Below are 24709 nucleotides of genomic sequence, written 5' to 3'. Positions count from 1 at the left end.
CGTACGTGCACTTAAAAAAGGACTTATACATAAACGAGCTATGCTCATATTGCTGAGATCAGTAACAGCAAAGGGGTTTTTAGTTCAAATCATACTTACTTAAATGACCCAAAGTTCTGTGTCTCTTCATTCCAGTAATACTTGATGCTGTGGTGGATAAAGTAGTGGACCTATAAAGAGAAGAAAGGGGGGAAAAAAATAGGAAAGAGATTTGCTTTAGATACTAAATGAGCACATAATAAACTGTAATGGGATCCAACATAAATACAACGAATCACAACCTGATGAAATGGACGGCAATGTTCATAACTCAGTGGGAGAAGGGTCTTTAGTTCTAATATGCATTTAAAATGAACAGGAAACTGAAGAAGTATGGTCTCTTTAATTTTTTCCATGGCTGTACTGTATATAAACATATACAGGCTGGTAAAAGAATAATCATCTTGTGATGGTTTAAAAGATGAGATGATAATCCTTTTATGAGGAATTAGCACCATTCTCACACTGAAATACCTTCTCTACCTCTCTATTTGAGAATGTCCTAAAATGCTCCTTATGTTGAGCACTTTGGAGGCTTTTGTGCTCATCTCCATGATGATCCATACTATCAAAAGGAAACTTCCCTGGAGCCAACATCACTTTTATCTTGGCACGAAACAACTGCCTGAAATCATCCTGTGAAAACAACGAAAACAGACATGACAGAAATGCATTTCATCCGATGTCATCTCTCATTCTGTACCACGTATCCTTAATGTCCTTGATATTTAAAACTCATAGGCAGTATCTTATTTTGAAATGGCTTGGTCAGAACCATCAAAAAGCCCAAAACGGGTCACAATACTGCCTACGGGTTACAAAGACTTGCATAATTAATTGATAATGGATAGAAGTGAAGTAAATCGAATTGAAATCGGAAAAAAAAATCGCATCAAATTGAACTGAACTCGTGTATTGAAATTGAATCGATTGAATAAATTAGAATTGATACCGGCCCCTAGCATCTATAGCCAAATATAAACCTTTTGGGCTTAGCAGCAATCACACACTGATTTTCGCTCTTGACGGAAGGGCTCAGTGCTGGATTTTACTTTCTTGAACTAACAGTACTACTTTGCCATTTTGAGAAGACTTTGGGTAACAACTTGAGACATGTTAGTGCGGAAAGAGTACATAAACTGAGGATATGTTCCCCCACAAACACAGCATATGGAAATGTCATGTGCAAAAGTTTTAATGATTTTTTTTTTTTCCACAGTGGGCATTTTGACAGTAAAACAGTCTATCACAGGGCTAATATGCTTAGCAAAATACTATTAGTTAAATTGACTTCAACAAAACACTGTCCAGCAGTGGTGGATGGGAAAATAACTGATCATAGTTTTATTTTGGAGAGAATCAGAATTAAGTTGTAGACACACAAAAAACATACCGTGGTCCTGAGCAGCAGTGTTTGTGCTTCCTTCAGTGAAGTTAGCGTGCAGGTGGCTTTGACCCCCCACTCGGGCAGCCAATAGAGCAACAGTAGCAGGAGACCACCGGAGCAAACAGCACCAACACCCACCAGGATCCTTTTCCAAAGACAAGGTCGGTAGCCCCATACCTCCTGCATGGTCAGGGTCCATTATAACGAAATAACGATAAATGATAAATGTGAAGGGATGATGATTACCATCTCATCCTCCAGGTCTTTATTGATAAGCTTCACTTCTTGGGGATTCATGCTGACCAAAGTAGAACAATCCCTTGAAAGAAAGCAAGAAAGTTAAAGCCTTGCTTGAGGGCCCCCGTTGAGCCACAGGTGTCAGGTCAGCTCTCAAGGTCAAAGCCTGCTATAGGTGCACTTCACAAATTGTCAGGATCTGAAGAACATGCTACATGCTAAGAAGTAAGGGTTCTAAAAAGGTTCTTCATGAAGGCCAGAGTTTCTATCCAGACCAATGGGCTTCTGGGGAACCCTTTTTGGGAAAAATAAATAAATACATCTTCAAGGGTTCTTTTGAGGCTAAGGGTTCCTGTACGAACCGTTTCAAGGGGTTCTTCAAGGAAAACACGGGTATTAGAAGATCCTTACCATCAAATTTTCAAATGTTTAGCCATGTTTCAGAATGCACTTACAAAAAAAAAATACAACGAGAGTATTGAGAACATTTTACCAGTTTATTTTTATTTATTTATTTATTTATTTATTTATTTAAAAAGCTACTTAAGCATTGAGAAACTAACTCATGACCTTCAGGCTGGGAGACAACCAGTGCCACCTGAGCTCTGTCAATCTTGTTTGTCCCTGTACTGTATTGCTGGTGTGTCCAAAATGAGGCCAACATAGTAGGCACGATGATTCCACCTGACATTAGTAACATACTAACACACAGCAGGAGCGGCATGGCTCATTTGGTATACTGGCTGTCTCCCAATCTGAAGGTTGTAGGTTTATACCTCACCTTTGGAGTATTTATTTTATTTTTTTTTATAAACTGGTAAAATGTACTCAAAACTCTCATTATAAAATGTACTTAGAATTTCTGAGTGGAATAAAACCCTTTACTACATTTTTTTTTAGCCCCCCTTTTTTTTCCCATCAGTGCACCATGAGACTGAGTTAAGACGCATTTATTTGCAGAAAAACTTTTTGGGTGTCAAAATTTTCCAAATTTGTAATTTACATCACTTGGGCTTTTTTTATATTAACATTTGTTTCTTTTTTGTAGACATGAGTTAGAACGTTTGGGCAAAAAAGATGTATACCACTGGCTTCAACAAGTGAGTTAGGGTTTGTATTGAACCTCCTTTTCCAGCGGTCTATTTTTACTGAAAAATATTTGAACTTTTATTAAAAGTAATTCATGTGAAAACCTTGTGGGTTTCCTTCACTTTCACCTGATTTTGTGCCAGTGGAGGTTCGTGTTATAGGAGCTAGAGGACAGGCTTATTCAGTCTTTTTCTGCTGTCACCATTATGATGTGTTAATAAGTGAGTAAATAAATAAATAAATAAATATATGTATACTGCTTTTATTCGACCATGCATGGCTTTAATTGCATGGCTTCATCTGGTGCAGTATGTATGTATGTCTTGTATTGGTGCTGCTATCTGTCTTCTGTTTTTGTTGTCTGTTTTTGTTGTTGTTGTTTTTTTGTCCTCCCTTTCTATGTTGCGAGTGCTTGAGATGATTTGAATTCACCTGTTGAGGACAGCCTCGTGTGCATGGCTTCTATCCGTCTAGCTGCCATATTGCCAATTCCACTGGACCTGTGCTCACTTCTGTCCTGCCCTCTCTCCGGGACCGAGATAATAGCTTTTCCTTAGGGTGTATTCAGACCAGAAAAGTCCTTTAGTCCGCTTGTTTGGTCCGGAACAAAATCGGACTTTTTTTTTTTAAGTTTGGTGCGGTTCATATTCACACTGTGCTTTTTGCAAGTGGACTATATTGCGCAATCACGTCGACCCACGTGACGATCCGTGCTCTTATTGGACAAAAATGACAAGGGCTGTACGCGTACGAAACCTGGAAATAGCGGAAAACGTGAAATTCCGACGTGCTGCATTACTACGCTGCATATTGCGTTATTGGGATGCAAGATATATGCGAGCGTCAAGGGCAGCTCATTCAACGGAGGTTCCGCCACGCTGTTTCTGATTTTGGAACGCGTCGTCGATTGCGTGCAGTAAACGGAGGAGCAGTTGCGCTCCGCTTACCCTGCCCCACCACAACATGCTGACAGCAACGTGGCTAAACAGAATACGGATGATTATGAATGAATTTAGCACAATATTCACTACCGGGCAAAATTCCCCCCCTGCGATACTTGACTATGAGGGCTTGTTAAGCCCCAAAAGGCGCATATGTCCAGCAGTTGGAGCGGATCAGCTGTGGTTTGTATTCAGACTGCAAAGCGAACCGCGCCGAGTATGTGTGGAAGCGGACAGAGACCACCTCAAAAAGTTTGGTCTCGGTCCGCTTGGTTGGTCCGCACCAGGATTCGTTTGTGTGTATGCAGACCTGCACAAAAGGTCCGGACCAGCCTGGGAAACGCTGCCTGCCTTGCCTTGCCTCTTCATGAATCATTTCAACAGTCATTGACAGCAGCGACTCCTTGTGGTAACACTAATCATCACAGGTTCTTTGTTGAAACTCTCATACAGGGTTCTGAGTGGAACAGATGGTTCTGGGTTGTAGGAATAATTGTAAATAATGAGTTATCATACATTTGCTGCAATGAAGAACTGATTCTGCTTGCAATGAAGAATGCTTTGCTTTACTCCGCACTCATTCACATAGCCTTGCCATATACAGTATGTTATCTTATCATACATTTGCTGCAATGAAGAATTGCTTCTGCTTGCAATGAAGAATGCTTTGCTCTGTTCCCACTCACATTCACATAGCCAGGTTATTTGAAGATGACTCAAAAAGCTGAAGAACCACAACATCTAACGCAGCAGAATGGTTAGAGCCAGTCTGCTGAGGTCGCCTGTTTTCTGTTAAGAAATGATTGCAAACTTGACCACACGTGTACTCGGCAATCTTCCACTCACATGCACAACACATAGACAAACAAGTACACTGTGTTCCAACGATGCCTTGCATTTGCATTTTTAGGGTTGGAACACCCATGTAAGTAGGGGTGTAGAAAGGGCGGGTGAAAACCAAATAAAAAGAGAGGGGGTGAGGAGAGGAATCTTCAGAGAGTGCAGAAGTGAATTGTATCAGTCAGTTCCTCTCCTCTCACCTCGCAAGCCCTGACCTGAGTGTCTTCTCTCCTTTTTGTGTAGTTTTTAATAATGTCAAACAGGTAAACCTGACATGGGTATAACCCATTTTCTCAGTAGAACCCATTGGAAGGGTTCCAGGTGGAACCTTCATAAACGGTTCTAACAAGAACCAAATAAGGTTTCTCCTATGAGGACAAGCTGGGGAACCTTAAATGGTTCTAACAAGCACGTTTACTTCTAAGAATGTAAAGAACAACAGTCACAGTTTACTTGAGGGCAATATTGAGATATCTATACTTTGCTGCAGCTTTTATGACAACTATCACTATGTAATATAACAAATGCACAAGTAAGTTGAGACTTCTGATTGATAAAGCTGGCTCATGCGTGTAGTGATTTCAACTGATTTGTCAGTAAGTGCTTTAGAATTGCAAAAAGTGACACTGTTATGATATAGTTCTGTGTCTAATGTTTAAAAGTGTATTCAGTGTTCTGCAAATCACTGTTTATTGTTCTGAAAAAAAAATGTGAGGCCGACTTTGTGTTTATAGTGGTGAAAGTCTGGTTTCACATGTTTAGCACCTTCAGTGTATGGTGTTGACAATTATTTCATTCTTCTGTTTTTAATTCTTTTGTTGACTGCTTTTGTTACCGTCATTACACATTCATCAACAGTCATTTGATCTCAAAGGTAAGTGAAGTATTGTTGGTTTCTAATCTGGTGCCATGACTGGAGGCGGGCCACAGTTGTCATGTGTTGGGTCATGCAGGAGTTATGTTTGGGTCTTGTCTCATGTCTGGGGTCACGTCTGGGTTAAGTTTGAGTTGCGTTCATGACCTGTTGGGTGTGAGGTCAAGTGTCTGTCTTGTACTGATGTAACCATCATATAACCATCATCTAGTTTCAACCAGTTTTAGGCTATGTGATGTCAATCTTTAATCCTTTAAGTGATGTATGGACCTATGTGATGTCATCCTTTAGTCCTTTACTTGCTACAACCAATAAAATTGAATCACTGTCTGTTGGTGCAGTATGAGAAGTGTGTGTTTTGCCGGATTATTGATTTCTGTCCCTCTGTGCAACTCTCTTTGTTTCTCGTGTAGTCAATTTGTTCTACGCCTTTCGATGTGAATAAATAGTTAAAACCTTATTTGTGTCCGCGCTTTGGGATCCAACCTCCAGCACACAATAGAATAATCCGGCCACATGGATCCCGCAGACTTAAATAAGAATTGCCATGCCCTGGACTCCCAAGGCCGATTGCTTGGACGGCAGGATCCGGCCTTGACTGGTCTGATAGATGCGCTAAAGATTTTAGCCAACCAGTCAGCCTGTTCCAGCACCGATCCCTAATGCTGTCGTCTCGGCAGAGTTGCCGTCGTCTCGAGTTCCCTCGTCTCAGAAGAGTTGCCGTCGTCTCGAGTTCCCCCGTCTCGAGTTCCCCCGTCTCAGAAGAGTTGCCGTCGTCTCGAGTTCCCCCGTCTCGGCAGAGGTGCCGTCGTCTCGAGTTCCCCCGTCTCGGCAGAGTTGCCGTTGTCTCGAGTTCCCCCGTCTCGGCAGAGTTGCCATCGTCTCAAGTTCCCTCGTCTCGGCAGAGTTGCCGTCGTCTCAAGTTCCCTCATCGCGGCAGAGTTCTTGCCGTCTCAAGTTCTCTCCCTCAAGTCCCGGCGGCGTCCGCGTCCGTCTAGCGGCCGCCTCTCTCGCTCAAGTGTCCATGAGCCCCGTCTACCGCGGCTTCAAGTCAAGTAAAGTCCATCTTTAGTAATGTTTGGGTCTTGTCTCATGTCTGGAGTCGCGTCTGGGTTAAATTTGAGTTGAGTTCATGACCTGTTGGGTGTGAGGTCAAGTGTCTGTCTTGTACTGATGTAACCATCATATAACCATCATCTAGTTTCAACCAGTTTCAGGCTATGTGATAGGGGTGTTAAAAAAAAAAAATCGATTCGGCGATATATCGCGATACTACATCGCGCGATTCTCGAATCGATTCAATAATCGGCAGAATCGATTTTCTTTTTTTTTTTCTTTTTTTTTTCTTTTTTTTTTTCTTTTTTTTTTTTTTAGGATTCACACCTTGAGCATGGAAGAATGTTATATGAACGGCACATTAAGCCTTAATATTTTTATTTTAATGCTGTTCAAATGTGAAACAGATTGCAAACTGTTTGTGTACAGTGGCTCACGGTTATAAGCCTCAAGTTTTAGATAAATATATTCATACAAATCTTACAGTGTACATGTACAAATTTACTGATAGTATTTTCTTAATTTGAATGGAAAAAAATCGCAACAATCGACTTATAAATTCTTATCGGGATTAATCGGTATCGAATCGTGACCATTCGTATCGGGATTAATCGGTATCGAATCGAATCGTGACCTGTGAATCGTGATACGAATCGAATCGTCAGGTACTAGGCAATTCACACCCCTACTATGTGATGTCAATCTTTAATCCTTTAAGTGATGTATGGACCTATGTGATGTCATCCTTTAGTCCTTTACTTGCTACAACCAATAAAATCGAATCACTGTCTGTTGGTGCAATCTGAGAAGTGTGTGTGTTTCGCCGGATTATTGTTTTCTGTCCCTCTGTGCAACTCTCTTTGTTTCTCGTCTAGTCAAGTTTGTTCTACGCCTCTCGATGTGAATAAATAGTTAAAACCTTTTTTGTGTCTGCGCTTTGGGATCCAACCTCCAGCACACAACAGTTGTGTTTAATTATTGACAGCTTTATGTGCCCGAGGAACTCACAAGCACTAACTGACTTGCGCAATTTGACAAAAATTAACTAAGTAAAGTTACTTACTATTGACACTGAACTGGCTTGACAAGCCCATGTTAACGCTTGTATTTGATTCTACATCATTGTATATTTATAAATGAAAATGAAATACAGAGCCTTGGTGTTATGGTTTGGGTTTTGTTTAGTCATCTGTGTTTGGTTTGGTCTTAGTTTAGTCTCCTTGTCGTTGAACGCATCATCCCAGTCCCCTTGTCTTCCAATCAGCACCCTCTGCCCCTTATCTCATGCCCGGGTGTTTGTCATTGTCTAATTAGTCTGCTCATATTTAGTTCCCTACTTCCCTGCACTCTTTGTCGGATCATTGGTTTGTGTCACTTAGTCTTTGTCTCGGGTTAGTCTTCTAAGTATGTTTTGTTTGTTACTTTGCATCTGAGTTTTGGTCTTTTGTTACTTACAATTTACTCCTTGTGACTTGCTTTGGAAATAAAATCAACAACCCTGTCTAAACCTGATAGAATGATCCGACCAAACCTGGACCCAGCGGGGAGATCCAGACATCGACCAGGACTCCGTCCGTCGACTGTTTAATGCCGTCAGCCTGTCGACCTCGCTCACTCCCTCCACGTAGGTTCCGCTTTTTTGTCCAGTGTCCCTTCTTCCTCTGTCTCACACTCACTCGTGTCTTATGGTTTGTCCAATAGTGTACCTTGTCCCGCTGTTTTGTCCCGCCACGCCTTAGTTGACCCTGATTTCACTATAGAATTTAAGTAACCTCACCAATTCTGATTTTGATTCCGACTCTGAGTTAAATAATTACATTTACGACCCCTCCTTTCACACATCTCCTAGTATGTTACGATGTTCACCTTCTCCCTCTTTTGTAGACCCCGAAAATATTGGCTCCCCTGCGGCTGTTTTTTTTTTTTTTTTTTTTTTTTTTTTTTTTTAAATCTTCAGCATCCCCCCCCCCCCAATTCCTTTTCCTCTTGCGTCGCTCATATTTCTGTGTCCTATCCACCACTGTCACATCAGTTAGAACCTGTCCCCACACCACTTTGTCCCTCTAGTCTTGTTCAGTCGAGTCACATTCCCTCAGCCTCGGTATCCTCGGTCCCGAGTGTGTTTTGTATTCCCCGCTCCCTTGGTCAACAGGCTGATGTGACTCCAGCCCCAGCTCCTCGTCCGGCGGCGCACGCCCTGCGGCCGCCGCCCCCTGCTCCTCTTCCAGCGGCGCACAGCCTGCGGCCGCCGCCTCCTGCTTCTCATCTGGCGGCGCCGGATGTGGAGCAGGAGGTGGCGACCGCAGGGCGTTCGCCACCTCCTGCTCCACATCCGGCAATGCACGCCCTGCGGCTACCGCCTCCTACTCCATGTCCGGTGCGCCCTCTTGCTCCTCGTCCGGCGGTGCACGCCCTGCAACCGCCGCCTCCTGCTCCTCGTCTGGCGGCGCACGCCCTGCGGCCGCCGCCTCCTGCTCTTCTTCCGGAGGTGCACGCCCTGCAGCCGCCGCCTCCTGCGCCACGCCCTGCGGCCGCAGACTTAATTAAGAATTGCCATGCCCTGGACTCCCAAGGCCGATTGCTTGGACGGCAGGATCCGGCCTTGACTGGTCTGATAGATGCGCTAAAGATTTTAGCCAACCAGTCAGCCTGTTCCAGCACCGATCCCTAATGCTGTCGTCTCGGCAGAGTTGCCGTCGTCTCGAGTTCCCTCATCTCGGCAGAGTTGCCGTCGTCTCGAGTTCCCTCGTCTCGGCAGAGTTGCCGTCGTCTCGAGTTCCCTCGTCTCGGCAGAGTTGCCGTCGTCTCGAGTTCCCTCGTCTCAGAAGAGTTGCCGTCGTCTCGAGTTCCCCCGTCTCGAGTTACCCCCGTCTCAGAAGAGTTGCCGTCGTCTCGAGTTCCCCCGTCTCGGCAGAGGTGCCGTCGTCTCGAGTTCCCCCGTCTCGGCAGAGTTGCCGTTGTCTCGAGTTCCCCCGTCTCGGCAGAGTTACCATCGTCTCAAGTTCCCTCGTCTCGGCAGAGTTGCCGTCGTCTCAAGTTCCCTCATCGCGGCAGAGTTCTTGCCGTCTCAAGTTCTCTCGCTCAAGTCCCGGCGGCCGCCCCAAGCTCCTCTTCCGGCGGCGCACAGCCTACGGCCGCCGCCTCCTGCTTCTCATCTGGCGGCGCCGGATGTGGAGCAGGAGGTGGCGCACGCCCTGCGGCCGCCGCCTCCTGCTCTTCTTCCGGAGGTGCACGCCCTGCAGCCGCCGCCTCCTGCGCCACGCCCTGCGGCCGCCGCCCCAAGCTCCTCTTACGGCGGCGCACAGCCTACGGCCGCCGCCTCCTGCTTCTCATCTGGCGGCGCCGGATGTGGAGCAGGAGGTGGCGCACGCCCTACGGCCGCCGCCTCCTGCTCTTCTTCCGGAGGTGCACGCCCTGCAGCCGCCGCCTCCTGCGCCACGCCCTGCGGCCGCCGCCCCAAGCTCCTCTTCCGGCGGCGCACAGCCTACGGCTGCCGCCTCCTGCTCCACATCCGGCGGTGCACGCCCTGCAGCCGCCGCCTCCTGCGCCACGCCCTGCGGCCGCCGCCCCAAGCTCCTCTTCCGGCGGCGCACAGCCTACGGCCGCCGCCTCCTGCTTCTCATCTGGCGGCGCCGGATGTGGAGCAGGAGGTGGCGACCGCAGGGCGTTCGCCACCTCCTGCTCTTTGTCCGGTGGCGCACGCCCTGCGACTGCCGCCTCCTGCTCCACGTCCGGTGCACTCTCCTGCTCCACGTCCGGCGCGCCCTCTTGCTCCTCACCCGGAGGTGCACGCCCTGCGGCCGCCGCCTCCTGCTCCTCGTTTGGCGGCGCACCCCCTGCGGCCGCCGCCTCCTGCTCCTCGCCCGGCGGTGCACGCCCTGCGGCTGCGGCCTCCTCCTGCTACTCGCCCGGCGTCAGCGACGCCCTCCTGAATGGTCCTCGCCGGGCGTCGTGGACCGTGTTCCCACCTCCATGCCCCCTTCCTCCCGCCCCTTTTTTGGACTTTGGCTTGTTTTTGTTGGGACGTCTGGGAGCCGTCCCTTGGGGGGTACTTTTATGGTTTGGGTTTTGTTTTGTCATCTGTGTTTGGTTTGGTCTTAGTTTAGTCTCCTTGTCATTGAATGCATCATCCCAGTCCCCTTGTCTTCCATTCAGCACCCTCAGTCCCTTGTGTCATGTTCAGGTGTTTGTCATTGTCTAATTAGTCTGCTCCTATTTAGTTCCCTCCTTCCCTGCACTCTTTGTCGGATCATTGGTTTGTGTCACTGAGTCTTTGTCATTCGTCTCGGGTTAGTCTTCTAGTATGTTTTGTTTGTTACTTTGCATCTGAGTTTTGGTCTTTTGTTACTGACAATTTACTCCTTGTGCATTGCTTGCCTCTTAGTTTATGTCTTTGGAAATAAAATTCATTTTTTGTTCCTAACACCTGTAAGCCTGCCTCACCTAATTGCTTCCTGCATTTGGGTCCTCAACAACCCCATCTAAACCTGACACTTGGACACCACCAAATACTGTAAACAACAGTAATCAAAAAAAAAAAAAAAAATGCAAAATCCGTTAATAATATGAGAATATAAGAAAATTGATGCCCTTGAGAGTGGGGTGGGGTATAAAGTCAAAATTGAAGAATTATTCCACATAATAAAAGCATGAGGTTGAAAATGATAACTACCAGTACAAAAAATACCAAGCTACAGTTGAGCCAAATTTCAAATTGGTAGGATGGAAGCTGTGGATGGAAGGAATTTCAGTAACTCACCATATGTTGTTCCCTCTCTGTTCTTGGTGTTATATCAAATGAGGGTGTGGAATCATGCAAGGCTGCACCTTGCACCTTGTGAACCAGCTGAAGTCAACTCCCCTTTTTTTTTTTTTCTTTTTTTTTTTTTGAAGAGGACGACAAAAGGGCCTATTTCAATATAAAATATCCTCCAGGGATTTTGATGATTTTAGAATGAAAGCCTCATACAATATTTACTGAAGGTAAAATCTATTTTACTAATATGCTGCACAAATATTCCTGCTTATTTCAAAAAGTGAAACTCATATCACCTAACACAGGAAGTTATTTTTCAGCGGGCCAATTTCTTCCTTTTTTTTTTCTATTGTTCTTTTAATTTTTGACTGCTTCTTTTGAAAATCCAATCTCTTAAATTCATTAAAATTGTAATAATTACTAGGTGTAGTGGATGGTTCACGTTTCAAAGCTACCCACTGCCATTAATGATTAAGATCTAAGAACTTTTAGGACATCCATGTGTCTGCCTCTCTGTGAGTCTTCCAGTCCTTCTGCATCTCTGTTGATACTTTCCTAAAAGATCAGCCTCAATCATTAAACTATTCTATATTGTGCACACCTATTCATTCTTTTTATGTTTTTAAGAATTACCTTATTGTTCATTTATTAATTGCTTATTATATAAATTATTGACAAACATCCCTCCATCCATTTTCTTAACCGCTTGCTCCTCACAAGGGTCGCAGTGGTGCTGGAGCCTATCTAATCTGGCTTCGGGCAGTAGGCGGGGTACACCCCGAACTGGTTGCCAGCCAATCGCAGGACACACAGACGAACAACCATCCACACACACAAGCACAGCTAGGGACAATTTGGAGCACCCAATTTACCCAGAGAAGACCCACGCAGGCATGGGGAGAACATGCAAACTCCACCCAGGAAGATCTTGTGTCTCACATGTTTCGGTTTTGGGTGATTGGGTTTTAGTTTGGTTTTGGGTGTGTGTGTCGTCTTTTGTCCAGTTTTGTCTCCCCTAGTCTCGTCACTGTTAACCTTGTCCACCTGTGTGTGTCTCCCCTCCCCGTTTGTGTGACCTAATTAGTGCCCTCTGCCTGCTGTGTTTCCCAGGTGTGTCTGGTTATTGTCTCATTAGTGTTGGTATAAGGGAGTGGTGTTTGTTGCACGCGGGTGTGGGAGCATTGTATGTTGTATTGCAGTGTTGTGTTGTTTCTAGTTAGTCATCCACGCCACGCAAAGTCATCCACGCCACGCAAAGTCATCCACGCCACGCAAAGTCATCCACGCCACGCAAAGTCATCCACGCCACGCAAAGTCTTCCACGCCGCGCCAAGTCTTCATGCTATGCCCTGTCTGCCCACCTTCATCATCCCAATTCTGCCCTCATTCATCATGCCAAGTCTGCTCCACGTAATTCCACGCCAGTCCACGTTCAATATAGTCAATAAAGTAATTCTCATTCCTGGTTGTCTCCCTGCCGTATTTCTCCACCTTTGGGTCCACCCATCACACCCCCATCGTGACAGAATGCTCCCACCAACCTGGACCCAGCGTAGGACTCAGGTTCCCGTTGCGGCTCCCGGCCGACTTCAGGTCCCCGTTCCGGCTCCCCGCCGGCTTCAGGACCCCGTCCCTTGCCGACGTAGCTCCTGGCCTCTGTCCCTGGCCGACGCAGCCCCTGGCGTCTCAGGTCCCCTTGTCGCGGCCAATTGCCGCAGTCTCAAGTCCTCTCATCGCAGCAGAATTGCCGCCATCTGAAGTCCCCTCATCGCGGCCGATTGCCGCCGTCTCAGGACTCATTGCGACGGAGTTGCTGCCGTCTCAGCTCCCTTCGTTGCGGCCGATAGCCGCCGTCTTAAGTCCCCTCGTTGCGGCAGAATTGCAGCCGTCTCAGGTCCCTTCGTCGGGGCCGATTGCCGCAGTCTCAAGTCCCCTCGTTGTGGCAGAATTGCCGCCGTCTGAAGTCCCCACGTCCCGGCCGATTGCCGCTGTCTCGTTACTCATTGCGGTGGAGTTGCCGCCGTCTCAGGTCCCCTCGTCACGGCCGATGGTCGTCGTCTCAAGTCTCCCCGTCGCGGCAGAGCTACAGCCATCTCAAGTCCCCAGCGTCATCATCTCTGCCCCAGCCAAAATCCCGAGCGTCATCGTCTCTGCCCAGCCAAAATCCCGAGCGTCATCATCTCTGCCCCAGCCAAAATCCCAAGCGTCGTCGTCTCTGCCCCAGCCAAAATCCCGAGCGTCATCGTCTCTGCCCCAGCCAAAGTCCCGAGCGTCATCGTCTCTGCCCCAGCCAAAGTGCCGAGCGTCATCGTCTCTGCCCCAGTCAAAGTCCCGAACGTCATCGTCTCTGCCCCAGCCAAAGTCCCGAACGTCATAGTCTCTGCCCCGGCCAAAGTCTCCAGGCCTGGGGTCTGCCCCAGGCAGCGCCGTCACGGCGGCTGATCCAGGGCCCAGCGCCAGGCGGCGCAAGAGACGGGCCCACCGTGGGGACCGGCCCTGGGCGGCGCCGCCCCTGTTTCCACCCCTTGAGCCCGCAATTATGCCGCCTCATGGGCCGCCCCCGATGCGGATTTCATGGACTTTTGTAAGGCCGTCTTTCGCCCCTTAGTGGCCTCATATTCGTGCCCTGATTAAGGGCAGAGTTGCTCCCTGTACCGTCCGCACCCTCCCCGGGCTCGTCTTTTTGTTTTGGGGACGTCTGGGAGCCGTCCCTTGGTGGTGGGGTACTGTCATGTTTTGGTTTTGGGTGGTTGGGTTTTAGTTTGGTTTTGGGTGTTTGTGTTGTCTTTAGTCCAGTTTTGTCTCCCCTAGTCTCGTCACTGTTAACCTTGTTCACCTGTGTGTGTCTCCCCTCCCCGTTTGTGTGACCTAATTAGTGCCCTCTGCCTGCTGTGTTTCCCAGGTGTGTCTGGTTATTGTCTCATTAGTGTTGGTATAAGGGAGTGGTGTTTGTTGCACGTAGGTGTGGGATCATTGTATGTTGTATTGCAGTGTTGTGTTGTTTCTAGTTAGTCATCCACGCCACGCCAAGTCTTCCAAGTCATCCACGCCACACCAAGTCTTCCACGCCAAGTCTTCCACGTCTTCCACGCCACGTCAAGTCTTCCACGCCATCCACGCCAAGCCAAGTCTTCCACGCCACGCCAAGTATTCCAAGTCTTCCACACCAAGTCTTCCAAGTCTTCCACGCCACGCCAAGTCTTCCACGCCAAGTCTTCACGCTATGCCCTGTCTGCCCACCTTCACACCTTCATCATACCAAGTCTGCTCCACGTAATGCCACGCCAGTCCATGTTCAATATAGTCAATAAAGTCATTCTCATTCCTGTTTGTCTACCTGCCGTATTTCTCTGCCTTTGGGTCCACCCATCACATCCCCATCGTGACAGAATGCTCCCACCAACCTGGACCCAGCGGAGGACTCAGGTCCCCGTTCCGGCTCCCGGCTCCTCGTTCTGCGGCCTTGGGCTCAGGGGTGCGGGCCGGGGCGGGGGTGTTCCGGGCGTCTGGGTTGGCTCGCCGACCGGTGTCCGCCCGGGTGACGTGGGGGTGGCCTTGGTGCTGCCGCGGCTCGGGGGATTCCGGGGGTGCGGTGCTCGCTTTGCTGGGCCGCGGTTGATGGCTCCTTTCTTTGGTGGCGGTCCTTATACATGCCAGATCCATCACATCAGCATCTACTGAAATTCAAACAGAATTCGCCTCTCCCTCCCACTGCTCGTTGAATCGGTCGGTGCTGATGTCTGTGGATCACACTTTGCTTTATCTATCCTTCCCTCCTTCTTCTCTTTAGTTTATCCTCTGGTCACTTGAGATCTCCTCAACTTGTTGGAATTTAGAGGTTTCTGGGGTTGGCATAAGACTGGTTTTGTAACCACGCAGGAGGTGTTTGGTTGGTGCTGGATTTTACTTTGATGGACTGGATGTGCTGGTTTCTGTGGATCTCACTCTGCCTCATCGATCCTTCCCTCCTTCCTCTCTTTAGTTTTTCCTCTGGTCTCTTGAGATCTCGTTCATTTGTTGTAATTTAGAGGTTTCTGGGGTTGGCGTAAGACTCTGGTTTTGTAACCATGCGGAAGGCAGGAAGTGTTTGGTCGGTGCTGGATTTCACTTTGATTTATCTTTCTTTTATTTGTATCTCTTCTGACCCTTTCTCTGGTCTCCTGACCGTTTGAACATCACGACTCTGGCGAGACTCTGAAGTATATGGTTGTGGTGAAGGGTAATGGGATTTTTATGAGGTTTTAGGTCAATTAATGAGTATAAATTTACACGTATTTGCACGCACACACACGCGCACACACCCCTGCATGCGCATGCACGCAAACGCACGCACACAAACGCACGCACGCAAACGCACACATACACGTAAAAAAAAAAAAGAGCAATGATGATAAGACGTTGAATCGGTAAGACTACCAAATGAACAATTCTGAGGTCATTCTCATTCCTGTTTGTCTCCCTGCCGTATTTCTCTGTCTTTGGGTCCACCCATCACATCCCCATCGTGACAGAGCCGACCTATCAACAAGCACCGTTATTTAAAACACACACATAGCGACTGCATCAGGGTCATGAACAACAGTGCAATTAATTGTTTATTGTGAAGCCTCTTCATTTTGTGTGCTAATTGAGCTTATTTTTGCCCTTTTCTTAGTTCTGACGGCATTGTTGGTGTGTTGTTTAACATGTACAAGACATGTAGACGACATTAAATGTCTGTTGAAACCAAAGAACGAATTTGAGCCTTGATTGAACTCAAAGGGAGTAACACTTGCAGTTTACAGTTCCTGAATGAAGAGCGCACTTTTTCTGCACCAATTCTACAGTACAATATAGGTTATAAGATTGAGTCGACATCTCATGCACAGCCCTTCATTGGTTCATTTTATACCTTGCAGACAGAGGTTTCACTTGAGGGTGTCAATTGTTGAAGCTGTTTCAAACTCCTTTCCACTGGTGTCCCGCAGGATTCAGCCCAAGGACTTCTACTTTTCTCCATTCATCAACATCAAGTTTCAACATGCCAAATTAATTACCACATGCAAATAAATTGCAACGAAGACACAACCTTTAATCACACACATTTGGTTCCATTTCATTTTCCAATCAAGCAAATCGTGTAAACCTGTAAACCTGATCATTAGTGACCAGGGCGGCATAAATCAGTAGTAGAATGGTTGTCTCCCAGCCCTTGTGACCATGTAGCTGTGTCCTTGAACAAGATATTGAATCCCCAGTTGCTCCTCATGCTGTGTCATAAGATGAATGAGGAGGAGCCCGAGTAAAAACACGACCAAAGGCAATACAAGAAGCAAGCTTAACTGTGGGGTATATGGAGGATGACATATTGTAAAGAACATTTTGGGGTTGATATCCCCAAGAGACAGGACAAACACTTTAAGAAAAATGAGAGATGTAGTTTAATAAAACTTGCATGCAAGGAGACGGCCATGCTGGGGCTGCTGCCTGATCATTTTTCTGAAGTGCAAACATTCAGGGGCATATTCACTAAGAATGTGCTGCGTCCGGTAATAACGCAAAATATTGCACCACAACTGCATCCGCAGTCTGCGGCCAGTTACCCACCTATTCACTAAGGATATTGCTCTAATCATATACGGGTACAAACACGCCCACAAAACTGACAGCTTGCAGCAAATTTGCACCTGATTTACCACACATGGCAGTGGATTTGCGCCAAGAACATGGTTGTTATAGTAACAGTTGCGAGAAAGTTGAGAAAAAGAAATCAGAAAGCGAGGTTGGACCGAGAGTAAGTGTTTAGAGCGCCATTAAGCTGTACAGAGCAGAGAGAACGACAACTGTGTCATTCATTCATAAAGTACAAATTATTGGTGCGATTGTTTTAAAAAAATATATTTTCAGAGGTTGGCGTGGGCGTACAGTATGCATATGGCAAGTAAGAATGATCGTAAAATGCCTCCCGATTGCCGATCAGCCCGGGTTACGTTAACTAACGTATAAATATTTCCCTCTCTCTCTCTCTCTTTCTCTCTTCTCTGCGTGATCAGCCGCTCATGTTGTGCGGCAAATGGCATGCACTGTTGTCATGATTCCGGAGATCGAGGTGCGGCAGGTTAATACATACGGAGCCCCGAAGGTGACATGGTAGAAGAAAAAAAAAACTTTGCGTTCTCTCTCAAAACGTCTTTGCGTTCACTCGCAAAGATTGCGTGCCCTCACAAAAAACTTTGAGTTCTCTCGCCAAGATTGCGAGGGAACGCAAAGATTGCGTTCCCTCGCAAAACAACTTTGCGCCGTAAACACATCTTCCATGTGACCAAAAGCGACGAGGATGGAACGTTTGTAAACATGAAACAAAACAGTGGGAAAGCTTTCCCAAAGCGACTAGGATGGAGCATGTATTTCCCACTGCTTTGTTTACACATCACTTTTGGTCACAGGGAAGATGACCTGGAAGTGTTTATGGCGCAGCTAAGGTCACATGGTAGGCGAAAAAAACAACTTTGCATTCTCTCGCAAAGGGAACGCAAATTTTTTTGCGACGGCAGGCAATCTTTGATTGCGAGGGAACGCAATGAAGTTTTGCGAGGGAACGCAAAAGTACCACTACCATGTCACCTTCGGGGCTCCGTAAATACATGCTTTCCAAAAACGTTATTTATGTCACGCAAACGCGGTGTGGCTATTTGCGCTGGCGTTAGTGAATTAGATGCTGCATATCAATGAGTCTCATTTGCATTGGGGTGTGCATATTTTGCATTAAATGTATGCAGATTACCTAATTTACATACTCAACTCAACTTTATTTATATAGCGCTTACAAACAGCCTGAGCTGTCACAAAGAGCTTTACAGAAACACAAAAAACAAACAAAACATAAAACATTATCACCAATACAATACAATCACAACAAATCAACATTCTTCCATCCCGACATACGCTTTGATGTTTGATGTTAGAAGCAGTTTTTAGATGAAAGAGGACAGAATCAGTGTCCTTTCAGCAGTTTATCAGAGACACGATCTCAACATGCATGACATCACACACGTTTGCTAAAAGCTAAGTTTGCTTATAAGCTAGCTCATAAACAAGCAGCTGCTGCCTCCGCGATGAGCACCATACACACAAAAAGAATGGTCCAATGTTCCAGTCTCATTCAAACTGCTTCTCCTCCAAGCACCGAACCTCCATCCAGTCCATGCCCCGCGCACACCACCGCGCTTAGCGGCGACGTTCGCGTTCTCAGGTCCACCGCCATCCATCTTAGCTCACCAGCGTAGACTGTCCATTAGCGCCGACTTCTCCTCCGAGCAGAAGAAAAAGCACAGTGGTGCATTCTGTTTGGCCGATGGATTTTCCCATCTGCGCGTGTTTAGTGAATTAGGTGCTCCCGGATTGCTCCATTTTTGCCGGTTAGCGCAGTGCAAAAGCGATGCAAACCTTAGTGAATAGGTCCCTCGGTATATAGCTGGCATTGGGCCGAAACCTTGTACATACTTCCAAAATGGTCACTTTGTAGCGAGTAGTGACGGGAGTCGGAGCGGAGTGTTGAAGCCCGGAGCCAAAGACTGGCGTTTTATTGACATAAGCTTCTCCAGTGTTTAACAGCAACTCCTCACTCTGCTCGAGGCTCACAGGCTAACTAACATTTCTCCCTTTCATCTTAACCAACTCCTCCCATCCGGAACTCCCCCTTCGTCCCAACGTTCCGTGGGTGAATTATGTTCCCATCACTACACAAGCCCCCCCAGAATTCACCCATAATCAAACTCCGGATGACGGGGTGGCAAAACGGCCCGACCCCTGCGGGTAAAGTACCCAGGGAGCGTGGGCGGAAGGGGCACAGCAGAAACATCAGAACAGTCCCGCGCACCAACTGGCGGGGATACAGGAACAACTGGAAGGGACCCCGCACGGCTCAACAGGCGCAGCCCAGGAGGGCGGCCGCGGCGGGGGGCGCGGGGCAAGGCCAAGGGTCCGGCCAGGTCAACATGAGCCGGCTTAAGCCTTTCAACAGAAACAGTTTCGGAACGGCCCCCAACATCCACGACCATAGTCTTGGCACCATGCTGCAGGACCCTAAATGGCCCGTAGTCGGGGGGACGCAAGGGACCACGGTGTGCATCGTGTTGGATGAAAACAAACTCGGACGACTGCAGGTTGGAGGGCACCCGGGGGACAGGGGTGCCATGCTGCGACGTGGGAACGGGCTGGAACGCACCAGCAGCATCCACTGGCGGCCTAGGCCTGGGTGCGGGCCAAGGCGTCAAGGCGTCCGGAATGAAATCTCCTGGCACTCTGAGCACCTGTCCATAGACCAACTCAGCCGACGAACACTGCAGGTCCTCCTTAGGTGCAGTACGAAGGCCCAGCATGATCCAGGATAGCTTGTCGACCCAATTACCGTCAGAAAGTCCAGAGCGCAAAGCGGCCTTCATTGAACGATGGAACCGTTCGCACAGCCCGTTAGCCTGAGGGTGATAAACGGAGGTGCGGTGTAGCTTGACCCCGAGGCTTTCAGCAACAGAGTTCCAAACCTCTGACGTGAACTGCGCGGCCCTGTCGGACGAGAGGTCCGCCGGCGGTCCAAACCGAGCGACCCAGGTCCCGATAAACGCCCGGGCCACGTCACTGGTAGATATGGAGGTGAGGGGAACGGCTTCCAGCCAGCGGGTCGTCCTGTCCACCATCGTCAGGAGGTAGGTGAAGCTCTGGGAAGGAGGAAGCGGACCTACGATGTCGACTTTGACATAGTCAAACTTCCTCGCAGGAACAACAAAAGTCTCCAAAGGCACTTTGGTGTGACGGTGGACTTTGGCAAGCCACGCATGAATCGACCTAGGCCCGTACATCTTTCTTCAACCCAGACCAGACGAACTTCTGAGCCACTAACCTCACCGATGCCTTCCTGCCGGGGTGTGAGAGACCGTGCACCATGTCGAAGGCGGCCCTCTGCCAACCAGTGGGCACCAGCGGTCTAGGCCAGCCCATGGAGACGTCGCACCACAGCTCGCCTCCGGAGTCGTCCACCGCCACCCTTTTAACTTGCAACCCAGTGTCGGAGCCCCGAAGCAACTGGGTGCCACGGTCGGAAGCCTGTTCGGCCGCCATCCGGAAAAAGTCGAGGCCCAGCTGTACCGTGTTGACGGCTGCCCTGGACAGACAATCCGCGACCACATTGTCCTTGCCAGCAATATGTCGGATGTCCGTGGTGTATTCAGATATGAACGATAGCTGCCGCTGTTTCCGCACGGATCATGGCTCGGACAACTTCGACATGGAGAAGGTGAGGGGCTTGTGATCGACGAAGACTGTGAACTCACAGCCCTCTAGGATGAAGCGGAAGTGGCGGATCGCCAGCCAGACAGCAAGGAGCTCCCTGTCGAACGTGCTGTACTTGCGCTCCCGAGGGACTAACCGGCGGCTGAAAAAGGCGAACGGCTGCCACGCACCTTCGACGCGCTGTTCCAAAACGGCCCCGATGGCAAAATCGGATGCGTCAGTAGTGAGGGCGACCGGGGCATCCGGGCGCAGGTGGGCCAACAAGGCCGCTCGGGACAGTGCGGCTTTCGTCTCTTCAAAAGCCTTGACTCTCACATCCGTCCAGTCGACCGCACGGTTAGGAGCCACACCCCTAAGTGTGTCGTAAAGCGGGTGCATCACATGGGCAGCGTGGCGGATGAACCTGTGGTAAAAAGTCACCATCCTGAGGAACTCACGGAGAGCCTGGGCCTTCCAGGGTCAAGGAAAAGCGGCAACAGCTTCCACTTTTGCCAGGAGCGGGGAGGCGCCGTCCTCGTTGATGAGGTGGCCGAGGAATTGGATGGAAGGCACACCAAAGACACATTTAGCTTGGTTAATAATCAGTCCAAACTGGCTGAGCTTGGAGAAAAGCTGCCGGAGGTGTGAAAGGTGTTCTCCGATGGAGGAGCTGGCCACTAGGATGTCATCCAAGTAGACGAAGACGAACGGCATGTCCCGGAGAACAGAGTCCTTGAGACGCTGAAAAGACTGGGCCGCGTTTTTAAGGCCGAATGGCATCCTGAGAAACTCGAACAGTCCGAAAGGTGTTATCACAGCAGTCTTAGGCACATCGGCGGGGTGTACCGGAACTTGGTGATAGCCCCGTACCAAGTCCACCTTGGAAAACAGCTTCGCACCTGCCAGGTGGGCAGAGAAGTCCTGTATGTGCGGGACCGGATAGCGATCGTGCATTGTGGCATCATTGAGGCGGCGATAGTCTCCACACGGTCGCCAGCCGCCGTCCGACTTCGGAACCATGTGGAGAGGCGAGGCCCACGGGCTGTCCGAGCGACGAATTATGCCAAGGCGTTCCATGTTGGCGAATTCGGACTTAGCTGTGGCCAATCTATCAGGGTTGAGGCGTCGGGCCTTAGCGTGAACCGGCGGGCCCACGGTCTCGATGTGGTGCTCGACCCCATGCTTGGTATAATTGGCTGCAAATGTAGGCGTGGTCAGGCTGGGAAGAATCTTGCAATGTGACAAGTTACTTACCTGTGATAGCCAGGTCCTGATTGGCTCTGTCCCTATAATTGTAAATGGCAGTATTGTACAATACCGGATGTCAGCAAACGGCAATGATTAATTTCTCTCCAAGTTTTTTCTCATCTGCCCGCCTGCACAGGACGATGTGCGTGACGTAGCCGTACCCGAAGCCGATTGGCTGCTGCGAGGGGAAATGTGAATAAAGTTCATATTTTTTTTAACTTTGGCGAATATGCGAGTGTGCGGATTTTTGTCATGAATGTGTGGATTTCGCTGCTGTGCACCTCATCCCAGCACTCCAAACGCGTCCTCCACGCTGCCCCACGCACTTTCGTTCCGGTCCGCGCTGTCCATTGACTACAATGCAAACGGGCTGACGAAACGCCTCCCCCCACTTTTGGTGTGAACGTAGCATAAGGGGTTTAATGTCATGAAAAGTCTTGCGTTATCGCGTTTACGTTGCATTCACACCAAAACCGAAAGAGCAATCTGGAACGTTTCCTTCGTGAGCGTTTCACTGCGTAGTTTTTTTGGAACGATTGCCGCTCATTTGTGCACACCGGAGCGGAGGAAGCGTGTACCTTGGTGAACAACGACTGTAGAGCACTTTAGCGAGTCAACAAAAAGAGAGCACCGCCAACTACTTCCACTTCTTTCCTGGGCCTATACAGCCGTGGCACTATTTCTCCTTTTTTGAGGTACGTGATAGCAGTTTAACTTTTTTTAGTGGCAATCTGGGGCTTGCACTTGGGGAGACAACAGACAAGACGCTGTGTTGACGTAGTCCGTACTCGAAGCCGATTGGCTACCGCGAGGCGAAATACGAAAAAAGTTCACATTTTTTTAACTTTGGCGAATATGCGAGTGTGCGGATTTTTGTCACGAATGTGTGGATTTCGCTGCTGTGCACAGCATCCCAGCGCTCCAAACGCGTCCTCCGCGCCACCCCACGCACTTTCGTTGAAGTGCGCGTGAAGTCCATTGACTACAATGCAAAAGGGCCGCCGAAATGCCTCCCCTCGCTTTTGGTGTGAATGCAGCATAAGACTATTGCTCAGAGGTTGGGCAAGCAACTTCTAATTGGTCAAAATAAGATCGCACACTCTTTACTCTGTTTACATACACAACAAAGGATAACATAACGCATGACTGACTGACTGTCCAGGTTGGTTGAGAGCAGAGAACAGATTTTTGGTCTCATTGCTTAATTTTATATGGAAAATACTAGGGGTGTTAAAAAAAAATCGATTCGGCGATATATCGCGATACTACATCGCGCGATTCTCGAATCGATTCAATTAAAAAAAATCGTTTTTTTTTTTTTTTTTTTTTTTTTATAATTTAAGAGCTCAGAATTGTTCATTCGGTAGTCTTACCGATTCAACGTCTTATCATCATTGCCTTTTTTTTTTTTTTTTTTTGTGTGTGTGTGTGTGAATCGATTTTTAAACTTCCATTTTTAATGGAAAAATATTCAACAAAACGTCTGACTTCGGGTTAGGATTCACACCTTGAGCATGGAAGAATGTTATATGAACGGAACATTAAGCCTTAATATTTTATTTTAATGCTGTTCAAACATGAAACAGATTACAACCTCTATAAGACTGAAATTTCAGATAAATAAATAATACATTTTCATATAAATCTTACACTCTACAAGCTTACTGATTAGTATTTTCTAAATTTTAATGAAAAAAAATCGCAACAATCGACTTATAAATTCGTATCGGGATTAATCGGTATCGAATCGAATCGTGACCTGTGAATCGTGATACAAATCGAATCGTCAGGTACTAGGCAATTCACACCCCTAGAAAATACCATTAACTAAATTGTCCCCGGTCCTATATGAATATTTATCTTTCAGTTCTGATGAACATGGATACAACTCAATGCATGCAACAGAAGGCAGATTTACTTTAAGTTGAAAACAAGCTGATAATGTGTAGAGCCGTTTCCCAACCCAAGTCCTCAAGGCACACTTTCCAGCCTGTTTTCCATGTCTCCCTACTCCAACACAGGTGAGGATCATTATAAGGCTTCCCCAGAGCTTGTTGATAAGCTAATCATTGGAATCACCTGTGTTGGAATAGGGAGACATGGGAAACAGGTTGGATAATGTTCCCCGAGGACCAGGGTTGGGAAACACTTTTTGCCTTCCATCCATCCATTTTCTTGACCGCTTATTTCTCACAAGGGTCGCGGGGGTGCTGGAGCCTATCTCAGCTGACTATGGTCAGTAGGCGGGGTACACCCTGAACTGGTTGCCACCCAATCACAAGGCACACAGAGACAAACAACCATCCACACTCACAAGCACCCCTAGGGACAATTCGGAGCGCCCAATTAACCTGCCATGCATGTCTTTGGAATGTGGGAGGAGACCGGAGCACCCGGAGAAGACCCACGCGGGCACGGGGAGACCATCAAACTCCACCCAGGAAGGCCGGAGCCTGGACTCAAACCGGAGTCCTCAGTACTGGGAACACCTTTTGCCTTAAATGTAAAATACTGGGAATAAGTTAATGCATGTGGATATACATTTAAAAATCTTAATATTTGTGCATCTTAGTGGATATGCCCCTAAAGGTACAACAAAATCATGTATACAAAGAAAGCATAACGGCGGCACAGTGATTGACTGGTTAGCACGTCCGCCTCCCAGTACTGTTGACTGTACCCCGCCTACTGACCATAGTCAGCTGAGATAGGCTCCAGCACCCCCGCTACCCTTGTGAGGAATAAGCGTTCAAGAAAATGGATGGATGGAAGAAAGCAGAACACACATAAATGGTAATAATCTCTGGGCTCTGTAACGATAACAGCAAAAAGCAACCGTTTAGTTGACTGTTATTGGTTGGTGTGTTATTGTAACATCCAGACAGCAGAGGGCGCGTGTGAGCCGGGAAACAGGTCAACAGGAGAGAGAGCGAGGAAAACGCTACCACGCTGCAAGTGCATTCATGTCTGTACATCTGTGTCTGTGAAGCCAGTTG

At 48.0% G+C, this 24709-nt stretch overlaps 1 protein-coding gene across 1 annotated transcript in view; it reads right to left on the bottom strand.

Moving 5' to 3' along the window:
- Positions 1 to 16412, bottom strand: part of LOC144031521 (polyamine-transporting ATPase 13A3-like) — a 22674-nt gene extending 6262 nt beyond the window's left edge. The window contains exons 1-4 of the mRNA XM_077538775.1: positions 16368 to 16412; positions 1673 to 1745; positions 1433 to 1606; positions 100 to 170 (exon numbers count right to left, since the gene is read on the bottom strand). Coding sequence (XP_077394901.1) covers positions 100 to 170; positions 1433 to 1606; positions 1673 to 1745; positions 16368 to 16378 — 329 coding nt within the window. The 5' untranslated portion in view covers positions 16379 to 16412. The remainder of the gene's footprint in view (positions 1 to 99; positions 171 to 1432; positions 1607 to 1672; positions 1746 to 16367) is intronic.
- Positions 16413 to 24709: the final 8297 nt, after the last annotated feature.

The sequence above is a fragment of the Festucalex cinctus genome, chromosome 1 (assembly GCF_051991245.1).
Source record: "Festucalex cinctus isolate MCC-2025b chromosome 1, RoL_Fcin_1.0, whole genome shotgun sequence".
Lineage (NCBI taxonomy): Eukaryota > Metazoa > Chordata > Actinopteri > Syngnathiformes > Syngnathidae > Festucalex > Festucalex cinctus.
Note: the sequence above shows the minus strand (reverse complement) of the source record. Positions and strands in the feature narration are given on the sequence as shown.